Below are 15,685 nucleotides of genomic sequence, written 5' to 3'. Positions count from 1 at the left end.
ATCTGTAAGATCTGAACGAATCACAGTCTCTTGCTGAGGAAAAGTTTCAGTCCTTGTTTAAAGATTGTCAATGGTAAAATACCCATCATGTCCATTCTAGATTGGTCTAATTGCAGGGAAAAAAAACCCTGTCTTAACACAGTTGGAAGTTTAATTTCTTCCTCCATTCACTAGATATTGAAGGACTCCTGCTGAATCAGGACACCTAAACATTATTCAGTTGACTGGTCTCCCAGTCAACTGACCGTTTCTCATGGAAGTGCAGACCTCTGTACAGCAAATGTGAGCTTTATTGGCCACACTTTTGCCTAGGACTCTAGTTATCTATGGCACGTGGACTCTGTGGGCACAGTTGAAAAGGTGAATTTAATGCATGATTACAAACAAGGTTATTTTTTAACTTCTTTCTGACAAATGTAGTGGATCAAGAGCGTGTTTTTCCCAGGCCTAGTTTGGATCATCTTTTCTGAAAGTTTTCCACCTTGTCATCACTATTATTAAAATTTCTATTTGATATTCCTTTTCTGTGTGTATTCAAAACCCACTTTTTCTGCTGTGGCTGTGACATTTCTATAAATACAGGTGCTCATGAGGTTCTTGGCAAAATAGAGTCACACTGATCAGAAGCAAAAATGCTCCCTTTTCTTGGGGATTTCTGTTTGAAACAAGGGTTATTTGCATGCTCAGAATGATGCTTAAGTGACCAGTTGAGGCACACATATTTGCAGGCAGAATTTGAAGGTAGGCCTTCATATCCCAAGTGAATTGTGATTCCAGTTTATAGAGTTGGCTTCTTTGTTGGCTCAGTGTTAGTTTTATTAGCAAGTCTACAAATGCAGGCTGGGGAGGCCACCTCTGCTGAGGTGCTTGTCTGCCAATATGGGAGGTAGAAGCAAAGACCTTGGATTTAGCTGGACAAAGAGCTTGCTTTAATTAGCATTTCTCCCATGTGTTTCCCAGTGTGACTGACTCTTTGGAAAGGAGCAGTGTTCTTGTAGAGTGTTCTCACCGTTCATGAATGTGTTCTGCTTTGGAGTAGAGATGAATGTCTAATGCCAAATTTCTGCCTAATAGGGTTCTGAGTGCTGGCTAACCATAATTATAACTCATGTGTGGTTTTCTGTAGTGTTTCCAAGTCCTTTTCTGAAGAAAGACTATCCAAATTGACACAGTTCATTTTGCATTGTCCATTTCACAATATATTAGGGAACCTGATTCTTCAGAGATACAGTCTTGCAGCTAGCTGTCCTAAAATGTATCTCACATATGCCTGTATTAAAATGTATCTTGCATAAGTGAGTCCCGTTTCCCATGTGATCTAGAACGCTCTGTATTTTTTCCTGCATTAATAGATGTTCCACCAAATTTTGTGTCAAAACATTAGCTACCAGTAATGATATTACAATTTCGTTTTATTTACTGGTCCAGACTGTATCTATAGACTGAAGACAGGTTCCATTAGGTTGTTGTTTTAAATATTTCCAATGATTTTCCATTTACTTTGGTTGGACAACCAGATGAGCAGTTTAATACTACTAAGTGTAGGAAAAGACATCAAGCTAAAGCGCTGTGGTGTGTTTCTCAGCTCATTCTGCAGTCTCTTTGGACTATGGTTATAATTGAAATTCCCCTCCACTCACTCTTTCTGTTGGGCATTATGTGTCTTGAGTGCAGTGGGGGAGGTTATTGAATGATCTTGTGCTACACTGCAGTGTTGTATCTGTAGTTCACACACACACTGGGTTTGTTGTCAAGACAGGCTGAGTCACTAGCTGCTGCTGATTTCTGATAGATTGGATCTTTCTAGACGCTTGCTTACAGTTATTATTTTTTTCTTTAGAGTTTTAGTATGTCAAAGAACTTCTGACATACTAACATAAAGATAGTTTGAGTGAAACCCATGAAGGACAGCTTGTTGAACTCCCCTAGCTAATGCTAAGTAGGGTTAATTATGCTTTCCAGTGTTCTAAAAAAAGCAGGAAATTAGGCTTTTCAAACTATGTCTATGTGTGTCTAAATCACTGTCAACACAGTGATTAGTGTGTATTTAAATATTTTTGGTGTGTGATTATAGTTTCTGATGGTTTCACAAAATATAGTGCAAGTGGCTTGCAAGGCAAGATTCTCATTACTCTTCCTGAGGAAGAGGAATTAGATGTTGTTGTAAGCCTTTTAATTCTATTCCTTTGAAAATGTATTAAAAACCCTCAAACAACCAAAAACCTTAGGGTTTATTTTCACTGAAAATATCAGACATCATTTGCATGAACACAATGTCAGTAAGAATGCTTTTTGTTCATATTTTAATCTTAAAACAAGCCAATAGTAGTAAGTATTTTCATTAATTGTCCATCAAGGAGAGAGAAACTACTAGAGTCAAAATAAATGTCCATTTGCAGTCACAGGTAGACACAGGTAGGGAAAGCCTGGAGAAGACAGGCCCTGCTTTTAGATGCTGTTGCATGTTAAGTATTTGAAGAGTATGTGCTTTAGTGTATTGAAAAGTGTAGGTTAGGTGTGGTTGAGAGAAGATAGATGATGCACTGTCTCCAGGAATAGTTAAGGTCATGTTTAACTACTGATGTGACGGAACCTAAGAAGGAATTGGGATTTAATTTAGTCTGATGTGGTTTCCAGTGAAGTCCACAGGGACAGTGTACCATTTTTTGGGAAGGAATTGGCTTGAATTTGAAATTATTTAGAACTCTGTCTGTGGATATCCTTGTCTACCAGTTTCATTACATACCTCTTCCATCAAAACACCCAGAATTAACTTCTCAATCGTTGCTTACCCACTAAGCACTCCAGCAGTATTTTTTTTTTAACATTTCTTTTGATATACCGTTTCATTTAGGTTGCGAAAGATGTATCGGTGAGACTTCATCACGAGTTAGAAAATGTGGAAGAAAAACGTACTATAACAGAGGATGAGAATGAAAAATTAAGACAGCAGCTTATAGAAGTTGAAATTGCCAAACAAGCACTACAGAATGAACTGGAAAAAATGAAAGAGGTTAGTGTTGCTATTTACTTCTACACCAATTATTTGAAGATCATATATTCTTACTGATGAACTGTTTTTGTTTTGGGGGCAAGCAATATAGCAGTCAAAAGCTGAAAGTTGCAAGGAGTGCTAAAGTACAACTTGATGATTGTGAAGCTGAGAAGAAACTGAAATATTTGATGTTTTCTAGGCAAAACAGGAACCAAATGTTGTATTTTTTTCTCTCTCTACTAGGAGTGAAATATGAAACTAGTGGTAATGAGTTCAGAGGCTTTGATACCTTGTACCTACATAAATATTAGTACAAGAAGTTTGCTCAAGTGTGTCAGAGGCATCTAACTTTACAGATGATGTTTCCCACAGGCTTTTACAAAGACCAGTGTTTTTTGCCTTGCTAACTACTACTAGAGACTAGCAGGCACACTGGGACTGGGAATCTAGCCACCTCTCCCTCTTGTTCAGTCATGCTCTTTAGAGAACTGGGAAGTGAGAGACTCTACCTGGCTTTTCAATCTAAGCATATTTTTTCATTGTATCTAATTAATCTTCAAAATTACTCCAGCTGCCATTATATAGATACAAGATACTGTGCCATTAAGTAAGCAGAAAATTGCATTACAGCAGTAATAGTCAGGCTGACAGAGATAACAAAGCAGCAGTAAAAGGAGAAACTGTTGACTAAGAATGGCTTCTCAGAAGAGATTTTAAAAACAGCTCTCCTGTTTCCTGTTCAAGATGTAAAATTCAATGAATGCCCCCAATTTTCACTTTTAGGAATATTCTCTAGTAGTAACACCAGTGGCTTTGATCTTGTATGAAGCAGAAGAAATCTATTTCAGTTGTCAAGAAAGGCAGGAAATTTTCCGTTGCATGATGTTTAAGCATTTTTAGGAACTGCAAATGAGTTAAGTAGTATTAAAAGTTAAGTTATGTAGTATTAAAAATATTTTCTGTACAGGAGCTGAATTTCCAGCATGTTAGTAGAGGTTAAACAGGTGGTTTGTTCCTCCTTCTGCTGCTTTCCCAGATAACTGCTGATTTTAAAATGGCACGAAAAAAATCTGAGCCTTAGTCAGGTTTCCCTCCATCTCCCTGAGACTTTCACCTTCTGTTTTCTCTCTGGTTACTGCCATTAAATAGAGCTTGGTTTCCTGGACTAACCTCTTGATGAGAGCATGATATTTCTGTAATTATCCTTATACTTTGTCTTTAAGATTGACTTTACTACAAAGTTTTTGTTATTCTTGTCCATTCAGACTATACTTTCTTTTAGGTTCTCATCTCTGGTTCCTCCTTCTCTCCAATAGCTTGTATGACTGTGAAATTATTTTGGCTTGCTTTTTTGAACCATTTTCAGATTACAGTGATGTTTAGTGGCAATTTAATAGTTTGTGTTCATTGATATTAAGCCAGTTAATGGACTTCTTCATCCCTGTCATCACTTTTCACTTTCTCCTTATCATGGTTCTTCCCTCTGGGCCACCATGTGGAACTACAATTCTCCCAACTACAGTTGCTCCCACACTGCTCTCCACTTTTTGCTTTGGCTTAAGTGTTTAGCCCTTTCTGTTTTTGCTGTTGGTATCAATGAAAGGGTGCTGGACACTCCAGAAGAGATGGTGTCATGTTTAGGGTCTCTGTTACACAGTAATGGTTTTCATGAAGCTGCAGCAGATGGATGATTCCCATGGCACAGAATGGGGGCACTGAGCCAGAATGAAAACGTGAAGACTTGACACCATAGTAGGGCTGGAGTGGACAAAGAGTCAAAAATATGTCCTTATACTGAAGCAGAGAGAACTGCCTTGCATAGTCATTGTATGTGTCATCATAACTAAGCAGGATTTTATGTATTTCAGATAGACTGCTGAGTTGCTTTCAGCAGGTGAATGCTGCTTTTCAGGCCAGGACTTTCAGCACAGCATGGGGGAAGTTGCAGCATAGTTGAGGAGGTGCAAGTCAGAGAAAAACAAGTTTGAAGCAAAGCCAAATTATTATGCACACTGCAAATATACCATGATTTGGGGGACCCATGGAAACATGCTGGTAAAAAATACTAAATTTTACAGAATTGAAGTTTAGAATCTGTGAAGATGATGTGAAAATGTTAATACAAAAAAAAAATCATGAAAGCAACTGAAAGCAGTCTGCATTAGAATTTTTCCATGACAAATAATTTTTCTTCTTCTCTGGCAATTGAAGGTTTCATGCATTTTAAATGTCATTGTCAGAAAGTTATAATGTTAATTTCCTGTTTGCTTGTGAGTTATTTCCTCTAATTTCATGGTTTTATCATTTCAATTCAATAATGGATTCTAATGGATGCTCCTGCTTAAGGACGTTCTACTCAGCTTAAATCGAAATATGGGGAAGACCTTTTGTCTGGATTGTGATCTTTGCTTTATTTGGCTTAGAACTAATGGGAAAGTATCTCTCAAAAGACAAAGAAACATTTTTGTTTCACAACATAGTAAAAATGCTTGGAGATGTAATGATTGATTTCTGTACTTTTGTCATCAGATGTACTGCAGAAACCCAAGCATTTCCATTCTTAAAATCTATTTATGTACAACTGCCATGTGAAATTTCTTATTCTTTCATAATGAACAGTGTGAGATAGCAGAGAATTAAAATAAGACTTAATAGAAAATATAAGAAAGAAAGCATAATTTTTTGGTAGGTAGTCTCTAGGGCAGGACCAAAGCCAAAGTTTTCTCTGTGTGGATTCTCTATTGTTTCATAAAGCTGGGAGACTTGACTGAAAACATGTAGAAAAGATAAAAGCTAGCAGATGTGTTGGTTTAGAGTCAAATCTGGAGTTCTCCAGTGAACATTTGGATGAATATAGACACGTGAATATATCTATCTATTAATATGAAGAGGTAATTGCTGTTTGCCTTCTTGATTTGGAGCTTTTGGAAAAAAAATATGATTAATTCCGCAATAAGTTAGAAATTGTTGTTGATGTCAGCAGAAGCTTGGAAGCATCCAGGATTTGGAAGGTGTTTCAGCAATGCATACATTTTCTATCAGTTACTTTTGCTTTCAGTCCCCCAAACTGCAGCTACTTGGTTGAAAGATATTCCTGCATATGTCCACACAGACACACAAGATTTTTAATCTGTGTTGGTTTTATTTGTAGCAGCTGCTGCTGATTTCTTCTTTAATGTTGGTTGCTATCAACTGTATTGCTTTTTGGGAAGCCAAAAACAAAGTAGAGAAATTGTTTCCTAGCAGGAAAGAGAAACCAACAGCAGCTAGATGTAATTTTTCAGATATTAAAAAATTACCATGGTAATAGTAATGAACATGTTGTTCATTGATTAATTAATTAATCATTAATTTGTTGTTAACAGGTAAAGCCTAGTTAATGCTTGTAAACCTTTCTGTTATCGTGAACTAAAATTTAATTTGTTTGCTGTAGCTATGTAGCAAACACACAGTTAGCTGTGCTTCAGTGGTTTGTTGTGAGACAAATGAAGCAGGGGGAAAATATAGATGTACTGGGCCCTGGGCTTTACAAATCCTCATTGCAATGCAGACATGCAATTGCAGGAAGCACAGTGTCTTTTGGGGACCTGTGTCTCTCTGGATGGGTGCAGATTGCTCTTCTACTGCTCCAAGCTGGGCAGATGCCAGGCAGCTCAGTTCTTACAGCCACTTTAGGGTGATGTTGTCAAGCCACCATTTTCTTCCTCTAAACACTGACTTTAGCTCAGATACAGAATCTGTGATAAACATGTCACATGAACCAGAGATGTCTTTTGTCCCTTCAGCTCAGACTGCAGGCAGAGGACTCTATGCCTCCCTACATGGGTCTATGTTTTGCTGTAGTAGTGTCTGTCTTGTCAATCTGGTTCATACACTGCATGGAAATGGAAGAAGGCAACATCATCTGGGGAACTGGGCACTGGAGCTGGGAGGAGGAATCTGAATTCTGTTCCTTATTTTGATACTAACCTGCTGTGGGACCACAGAAAAGTAATTATGTTTTTCTGCTTACTTTTGCAACCTTTGCCTGCCCTGTTTAAGCACCGATTAGCTCTTTATACACCTCTGAGTGTCCAGGCTCCATAGATATCAGAAGGACAGCTGGAAATTTCACCACAAAAGCTGCTGTAAACCCCCCCCCCCCGCCCCCGCAAAATAAAAACTAAACAACAACAACCAAAAGCCAAACAAACACCACCACCATCACCCCCCACCACCCCCCACCCCCTCACAAAAAAAACCCCCAAACCACAACACCCTAAAAAACCCCCCACCATACCTCAAACCAGCAAACCCATGCTGCGAAAAATCTGGTAAGATTCTTTCCAAGTCCCCTTGATCATCAATACCAGCTTGCCTCACTTTTCTTGGATGAAAACCCAGTATCTCTTCTTTCTCATAACTCTTTCTTTAAGCCCTTTCCCCTGCCATTTAACCACAGCCACTTATTTAAAGTCTTTCTTCTATAACTCACAAAGTCTCACGTTCTCCAGATTCTTTCACTCACTCTTGATCCTGTGTCTCTTTCTCCTGCTTCCTCTCCTTTCCTCTCCTTTCCTCTCCTCTCCTTTCCTCTCCTTTCCTCTCCTTCGTCTCCTCCTTCTTCTCATTTTCCTTTCCCTTTTTCTCTTTTCCTTTTTCATTTTCTCTTTTCCTTTTTCATTTTCTCTTTTCCTTTTTTTCTCATTCTCTTCCACTTTCTTATTTTCTTTTACTTTTTTACTCTCTCTTTTTATTTTTCTCTTTTTCTTTTATGTTTGATAGTACTGGTTGTTTTGCTGTCTTCTGATTTCTGAGTCTCAGTCTTGTCCTTCTCCCTCACCATTCCTTCTTTCCCTGCATCCTTCCAACTCTTCATGGGTGTCCAATCTCTCCTCTGCATTTCAAGAGTTTTCTAGTTCATTTTGCTCTTATTCTGCTTGAAATATCCCCATTTCTTAGCTACAGCTCCTATCGGCTGTGAAATTTTTACTTTTTCCCTGCTTCCTCCACCCCCTCATGCAAATCTGTCAGCTTCCTTGGTTTGTTCTGTTCCTTTCCTTGTTTCCAAGCCTTAGCTCTTCATTTCTTCATTTTTGCATCTGGACTGAGAGCAGTGGAGGATCACTCCCTGTGCTAGGAAACAGTAACTGTGTCACTGTGAGCACCTGAAGGAAGGTTTCTAGTTCTAATGCCTGGCTTCAGCTTTATCCAGAGCCTCATGGAACAACAACAATTGCAGGACTAATTAGGCTTTGCCTTCTGACCCTGGAGTTGGAACATAATCTGTCAGCTGGAGAAAATGTGCAGATTGTTAGATGGTGGTGGGAGAGGATGAGATAATTCATAAATACTGAATTTACAGCAATTCAAACTGGTAAGCTCCAATAAATAATTATCTGTTAATACAAAGGAATGGAAAATTTCTAAAAGATTATGTCATCGTTTTGATGAATTAGGAAAGTATGAGGTATACATTGTATATAAACACAAATTGTTCCAGAACAAAGACTTAACGGAAAGTCTCAAGAGTTGCTAGAATAATTTACTATGAGCAAACAAGAATATTCTCATCTGAAAAAGAGCTGAATATTTTGCTGAAATTTCCCAAAATATTAACAGTGTTGGAATTATCCCAGGACAGATATTTAGTGTGGAAAACCTGCAATGTTTAAACTGTATAAAGTTGCAAGAAACTGGAAGCAAGTCTCATAAAGAGTGGTGGTTTGCAGTATTTCCAACAGGCAAGGCAACGATATCCAACAGTAGCATTACATTTTTGGATGCTTTCAGAACTTTCTCACCTGGTACTTGTCTTGGTCCCTTCTCTCAAGACCTTAAACTTCACCATCTCTCAGTCACTGCTGCCAGTGCTGCCATTGACCATCAAACCTCTGACCAGTGATTCCTTGTTTGCAAGAGGTCCATCAGAGTAATTGCTGTAGCTGAATTATTAATCACCTGTGGCAAAAAATCTGTCTTCAATCCATTGCAGAAATCATGTGACTGCTGGTTGTCTGAAAAATGCTTTATCTCTTTCCCCTTGTGCATCAGATGACCAGTAGGATGCAGAGGATCTACATTCCGGAGGATGCTTCTCTGTCCTCTGATTGTTGCCTGTAGCTCACAGCTGGCCCATCACCTGTCACAGGACACAAATTGAAATTGCTCTGTTCTTCTTAGAGCACAACCCTTCTTCCTCACCTTTAGAGTTTTCATCATTCCATTGCTGCACTCCAGGCATGTGAGCAACCCTGACAGGTCTCTGTGATTCCAGTGGGGTCATAACTATGTGGATGTTCATGGATTTCTAGCTTCTGTTTGTTGCCCACGCTGCATGCATTTGAATCACTGGAGCAGGATACTTGGTTCTTCTGCTTTGAAAAGGCAAGTTTAAGTCTCCTCCATCCTGCTCTCTCCCAAGCACATAATAATTGCACTTCGAATGTTCATTTTTTCCTCAGAGTTAGAATTCAAACTGTTTCAAACAACTGGTATTGGAGGGAGCAAGGTTAAGCAGAGTGAGATGAGAGACTGCTGTAGCTGCTCATCATCACAGGCTCAGTGCAGTTAAGTGGAACTCTTTGGAGAGTTACAGTAATTTACTTGCTCCTGGCACCAGATGGCAGCAGGGGAGGATTTAATAGGGCTCTCACAAGACCAGTTCCTTCCTGTGTCTTTTGGATACCCAGTGCTAAGTCTATCAGCAACACTTTTAGCAACAGTGCCTTTAAGATGACAGTTTCTGTGATCTGGGATTTCAGTTTGTTGTCTCACTAAAATTAAATTTGTTTTGATTAAGAGAACAGGATAATTATAAGACTTTTTAAAAAGAGATAAGGAACAATTGTCTGCTTGGGTTTGTACGGGGAAAAGTTCAAAAGTCCTCTCTCTCCAAGCACAGCTCAGTGATTTCTAAGCACCACATCCCAGCAGATGCATAACCCCAAGTCCGACTGGCTTGTGTGGTATTCTGTTACCTTTGGTATCCTGCCCAAGTATTTTGTTCCTTTAAAAACATTACTCAGCAGGGATGCTATTCACAATTTGTGAGGGTGTGATTCTGACATACTTGCTCTGAGCACACTTCGATTTCACAGGGAGTGGGATAAGCAGAGTTAGCTTCTATTAGGTTCTTTGAATATGAGAAAGTAATCATAATGGAGAAAGAAATTAATCTCTGTAACAGAATCTGTTGTAGTAATTCTCTGAATATCATGCAATATACAGGGAAAAAACAGCATTTGAGACGCAGCTGACTCTTAAACTTCATAAAATTAGATTTTAGTTTTGTATCAACAATTCACATGAGCCATTTGCTTCAGGAGAGTTACTCAAAATTGCATATAAACAGCCTGGTGGTCAATAATAATATATTCCAAAACAGAGGTAATAAATAGGGAATGATTTCAAAGGAATAAAGCTCTGTAAATATCTTAATGTGAAGAGATTTTGTGAGTAAAGATGCCTGGAAATGATGTTTTTCAGTCATTGAGGTTGGTGTGTTGCTTTGTGAATTTCTATTGAATGGTCTGAAAATTTACAAGGATTTATAAAAGGAGCGGCAAGATTGATGGCTGATTGGGAAGTAATAATGAAGGAGTGGCAGCTGTAGTGAAAAAAAGTATATGTGGAATAGGTTTAAAACAGAAACTAATTTACCAATCACAAAATAAACACTGATCAGTTATTTTGAATCCATAAACATAATGCTGCTACTCTGATTTCATGGGGACATGAGAATTCTTTCCTGGTGTCAGAATCTTATTTTATTTTCCTTCATCTCTGTGATAGATAGCAATAGCCTTAGATTTGCAAGCTCTCTTGTCAGAGGAGTTACTGATATTACATACAGTCTTCAGGTAAAATTAGAATCTCTTTGCAGAAAGGTGTATTTTAAAGGAAAAAAAAGTAATGAAAAGTAATGGTCATCTTAAAAAAAACCCAAAACCTAACTAGAACAGAAGCATAAAATAAAACCTGAGCTTCCAAACACATAGAAGCTATGTTTTACAGAAAAGACATCAGTCCCAACATTCTGGGCACCTGAAAGCTTTTTTTTTTTTTTTTTTTTTTTTTTTTTTTTTTTTTTTTTTTTTTTTCCTTGGATCATTCTTTTCAAAGTTGTCCTTTGCTACAGAATCACTTCCAGCAGTCAAAAACTACAGATGTAAAGTAAGTCAGGCAAAGGAAGGGCCCACATGCTGACAAGCAGTTGCTGGCATGTCCCTTAGATGGTTTTGACCTGGGTCAGTGCTTGGGCATGATTTGGGGCCTAGCCTGGGTCAGAGCTTGTTACTGATGGACAATTTGGATGTGATCCTGTTTGTTTGAAAGGAAGCTGTGGAGAAGTTCAGCTGTATTGTCATCACAGCTGAAAGGAGACTGAATGGTGAAGAGCCAGTTGGCATCAGGTCCTGAGAACAGTCTCTGACCATTTCATTTACTAGTGAAAAGACTAGGCAAAGGTTCTCTGACTTGATATGGAGCCAGATAAGATGGCAAATGAGATGTGGAGCAGCAAGTCCAGTCTGTATCTGCCATGTAATTTCCTACTGCTGGGAATTACTTGGCAAGGGGCAATTGCTTGGCATGCCCAGGTGTCCATAAAAGTAATGGACAGGGTAGGAACTGTGGATCAGGTGGTAGATTAACTGGTTATCAGAGAAAATGGTTTGTGAGCATGAACTCACCATAGGGCAGGCTGGAAAAGATATGTTTCTCTTAGTACAGACTTTAGGGTATGACTTCCTTGAGATACAAAGAAAGAAAATCTTTTGTATCTCTTTGCTGAGTAGGCAATCTCTCTACTGACTTCACTAAGGCTGCCAAAATAGGATACTACATTAACAAATGGAGGAAAGTCTGGGTAATACAGTATTCAAGGGCTGTTTAGTGGTCCTCAGAGACAGAAAAAAGTTGGGGGTTTTTTGGTGGGTTTTTTTTGTTTGTTTTTTTGTTTTTTTTTTTTTTTTTTTTGTACTTCCCAGTTTCAGTATTTCTTTACTCAAATGGACATTTGAGTGTCCTATATGCAATTTATACATAGGAGTATCAACTTGACTGCTCAATTGAAACAAAAAGTTGCCAGGCCACTTAAAAGTATAAAAATGAGCTCCCTTGTTTAGGTGATTCTTAAATAGCTTTATTATGTTTCTTTTCAGAGTATCTGAAAAGTACCTGGTTCTTTTGTTGTTGTTTTGTCTAATTTATGTTGTTTTTGGGGTTTTTTTAATAATACTTTGTGCTTTTCAAATTCCAGCTGACAGTTTATTTTTGCTCATTTTGTCATTTTTAGCAGCTCTCTGAAAATTTATTTTTTGTTTTAAGACACTCTGTATGATTTCTTTAGATCTTAAAGGAAAAGATTGCATGATACAGAGGACAAACTCAGTATCTTTGTACTTGTACAAAAATATGAATGGGAAAATAGATGTAGGCTAGGATTCTCTAGGAATCCATATGACTTTGCAAAATTGCTTTCTGTTACTCGGAAAGCTTTAAAGAGGCAGAACAGAGAGGTGCTGAATGAGAGGTCTGGATACATGTTTTTGTATGGAATCAATGTACACCAAATGTCATCGTATTACTGGAAGTCCCACCTGGGCTTTGATGAGTTACAGTTACACATCCTTTCTGTCCCTTATACCGCTGTATTTAGTCCTGCTTAAGTGCACCTGTCCCTTCAAAGAAACACCTGATATAACGGAGTATTTGCAATGTGCTGATACAGGTCAAAAATGAGCAGGTTTTAGATTGAAAGAAAAGTTGCCATAGCTCTGTTATTGTTTAGTGGATGTGGTCATTGCTGGGTTTAGGGCTATTTTTCTCTTATTATTAAACTGAGCTTTTCAGAAACCACACATGAAACAATTTTCTGTCTTTACAGTCTCTAGATGTTCTAGAAAATCTACAGTTCAAAAAACCTCCAGAGAACTCTGTAGCCTGATAGATTGTTCAGTTATTCTGCACATTGAATTTCCCAATGCATCCTTCAAGTGCTCCTGATAGGAGTTTGGCAGAGCCTCACAGCTGTAGGTAGTTTGTCTGCCTTTAGGAGAGTAAAGAGGAAGTAGCACCAAGAGGTAGAGGCTGCTCTGCATTTTGCCTGAACTCAGCTGTCAGTGTAAGGAAGGGAACCTTGTCCTGTCACAGTACAGATGGCTGTTCTGGAACATGTCATGGGCTCTCAGGGAGGGACCTCAGTGCAGTTTCCAGTGTAAAAACAGGTGAAACAAATTGGCAGGACCTCAAATGAAACATGGACAGCAGAGACCTACATCATAAAGCTATCACAGGATTCTCAAAATTTGCTATTTGATAGTAATTGTTCATCACTTTTTCAGAATAATGGTTCTGAGAATTTAGGTGGCTGGCCTGAATTACCCAGTACTTCCAGAATCAGAAAAGCCCAGTGAAGCAAGTATAGCTAGCTTCCTTGTGTGCTGCTGGTGTGGAGCTCCTGAAGTAGAGGTGATACTATGTGTTAACTAGTGTCCTAATAGCACATAGTGGGATGCAAAGGATGTACTATGATACTCTGGCCTTTTCATGGGCCTTGATCCTCCTCATTTAAAGCCATCTTCCCACATCCTTCTCGCTGCCCTTGCCATTACTCAACACCCCCGCCCCCAGAATCAACCCAACTTAATGTTTTGTTACAAGTGCTTTATAATGTCACCTGTGTTTGTCTGTGGTCCACTTAGAAATTAAAAGTTATGCAGTCCAGATTATCAGTCAGGCTCAAGGTGATGAATCAGGTCTAAGGTTCAGCTGGAAAACCAATGCACAGATCTATCAACAAAGTCTGTGACTCGTTACAGGAGCAACTGTGGTGAGCTGAAGACAAACTCAGACTCACTGCATCTCACACAGTTCAAGCAGGACTTGAAGCATGGGCTGAGCAGAAATGGAGCTCCTGGGCCTGTGGGCAGGGTGCCTGGGAGGCCCCAGATCTATGCTTCTATGGAATATCTGATAGGATGTAAAGAAGGAGGCAGACACTTTTCAGTGATGTTCAGCGACAGGACAAGAGCAAACTTTTGTGTGAAGGTGCTCAAACACTGAACTCATTGCCTATGGAGGATTCCATCTCTAGAGAAATCCAAGAGCGCACAGGACCCTGAGAAGCCTGCTTCAGTTGTCTCTGCTCTGAGCAGGGGAACTGGACTATTAAATGATTAATGACTCAAAACATTTGCCTGTTTGTGGAGGTGCCAGGGTGCTTTGCTGAGGCCAGTTGTGGGGGCTGGTCGTAACAGAGGTCTCTTTCAGCCTCAGCTGTTGTGATCTGTTCTTGTTAATAACAAACAGAATCTATTTTCCCATTTTGCAGTGGAGCACACAAGGAGTAGAAAAGGTCTCTTCTGGCTCGGGAGAAAGGAAATGGTTTCCAGGTTGCTTCTCCTAAATAGGAGAGCTCAGGGTTTTTCCAACCAGACTTTTTTTTTCTGAGGCAAAACACAGCAAATGAACAGGAGATGTGAGGCAGCTACATGCTACCAAGGAGGGGATTTTCCCTGTGGCACTGATTCTGCACAGTGGTTTGTGCCTCTACTTGTGTTCTGTGTCATACAGCTGTACATGTGTGTGTCTGTGTGCAAAGAACTGAACTCTCCATCAGGCACATACCTCCCATGCAGTATGGGAGTGAGGTAGGAAGAACCAAGTGCAGCAAGGGAAGTATTGTCCACATACAGTGGTGGGGAAAGCTGCCCAACAAACAGCTTCTGTGTGTCATTGTTCAAGGCAGCCAGCTGATTCTTCATAAACAGGCAGTATGCTGGTTTTGCTTTACCTCTGAACTGCCCTGGAAGAATATGACACTTCAGCGAACAGTGGCATGTTCTGACCCTTTTCTTTTAGACCCTGTCATCTTTCAGACCCTCTCATTTGCATACCTTTATAGCTATATGCTATAGTGTATGTCACTTGATAGGGAGAATGCCCAGCTATGGGTGTGCTGGGTTCTGGGCTCAGCTCAGCAGCTTTTCTGAATCATGTGGGATCAATGTTAGCCAGGAACAAGAGCACCAGACTTTTGATATTTTGGGTTTCTTTTTCACTTACTTCAGTGTTCATAGTATCAAGAAATGCAACCTTCTGGCATTTGAGAAGTTCAGATTTTGGTAATGTTCCATAGCTAAGTGTTCCAAGTATTGCATTTCTTATTTTGAAGGGCAATGGGTTAACCTCTTAGATGTGCAGGTGTGCTTTTTTAAAGTGTTTGTTTCTGCTTAGATTTTTTGACATATGGTGTGATTTCTCCCCTTTCCCCCTCCTTGCTAGTATTAACAACTGCATATACATCAAGATGTGTAGAATAAAACCTGCAGGTATCAAGTCTGTTTTGCTTTCCCTGATCCTGGTTGCATGATTGTTTTAATTGACTTTGGCTAGCTTAGCAATGAATCCAGGTTAGGATAACAGAAAAGCCCTTTGCTTAGGTCACAGATGAGTAGTTGCACTTAGAATGTATTTGCCACACATCTGTTTCCAACCGTGTTGTCCATAATGAGAGGACGCTACATCCCTGCAAAGCATGACTGGTGATGAAATCCAACTGCTCTGATTACCATCAGTCTTTTAAATTACAGGCTGGTCTAAATTTTTTTTAAATTTACAGATGCTAGCAGTTTAAATCTCTGATTAAATGATTAATTAGAAACACCAGTAACAGTCCTCCAGAGAGACTTTTGAACTGGAATATTG

At 39.2% G+C, this 15,685-nt stretch overlaps 1 protein-coding gene across 3 annotated transcripts in view; it reads left to right on the top strand.

Moving 5' to 3' along the window:
• MTCL3 (MTCL family member 3) overlaps nt 1–15,685 on the top strand; it is a 38,143-nt gene that overhangs the window by 4,226 nt on the left and 18,232 nt on the right. For all 3 annotated transcript variants that reach the window (XM_066315358.1, XM_066315357.1, XM_066315356.1), the window contains exon 4: nt 2,855–3,013. In XM_066315358.1, the coding sequence (XP_066171455.1) occupies nt 2,855–3,013 (159 nt within the window). The remainder of the gene's footprint in view (nt 1–2,854; nt 3,014–15,685) is intronic.

Source organism: Sylvia atricapilla, chromosome 3 (assembly GCF_009819655.1).
Source record: "Sylvia atricapilla isolate bSylAtr1 chromosome 3, bSylAtr1.pri, whole genome shotgun sequence".
NCBI classification, from domain to species: Eukaryota; Metazoa; Chordata; class Aves; order Passeriformes; family Sylviidae; genus Sylvia; species Sylvia atricapilla.
Note: the sequence above shows the minus strand (reverse complement) of the source record. Positions and strands in the feature narration are given on the sequence as shown.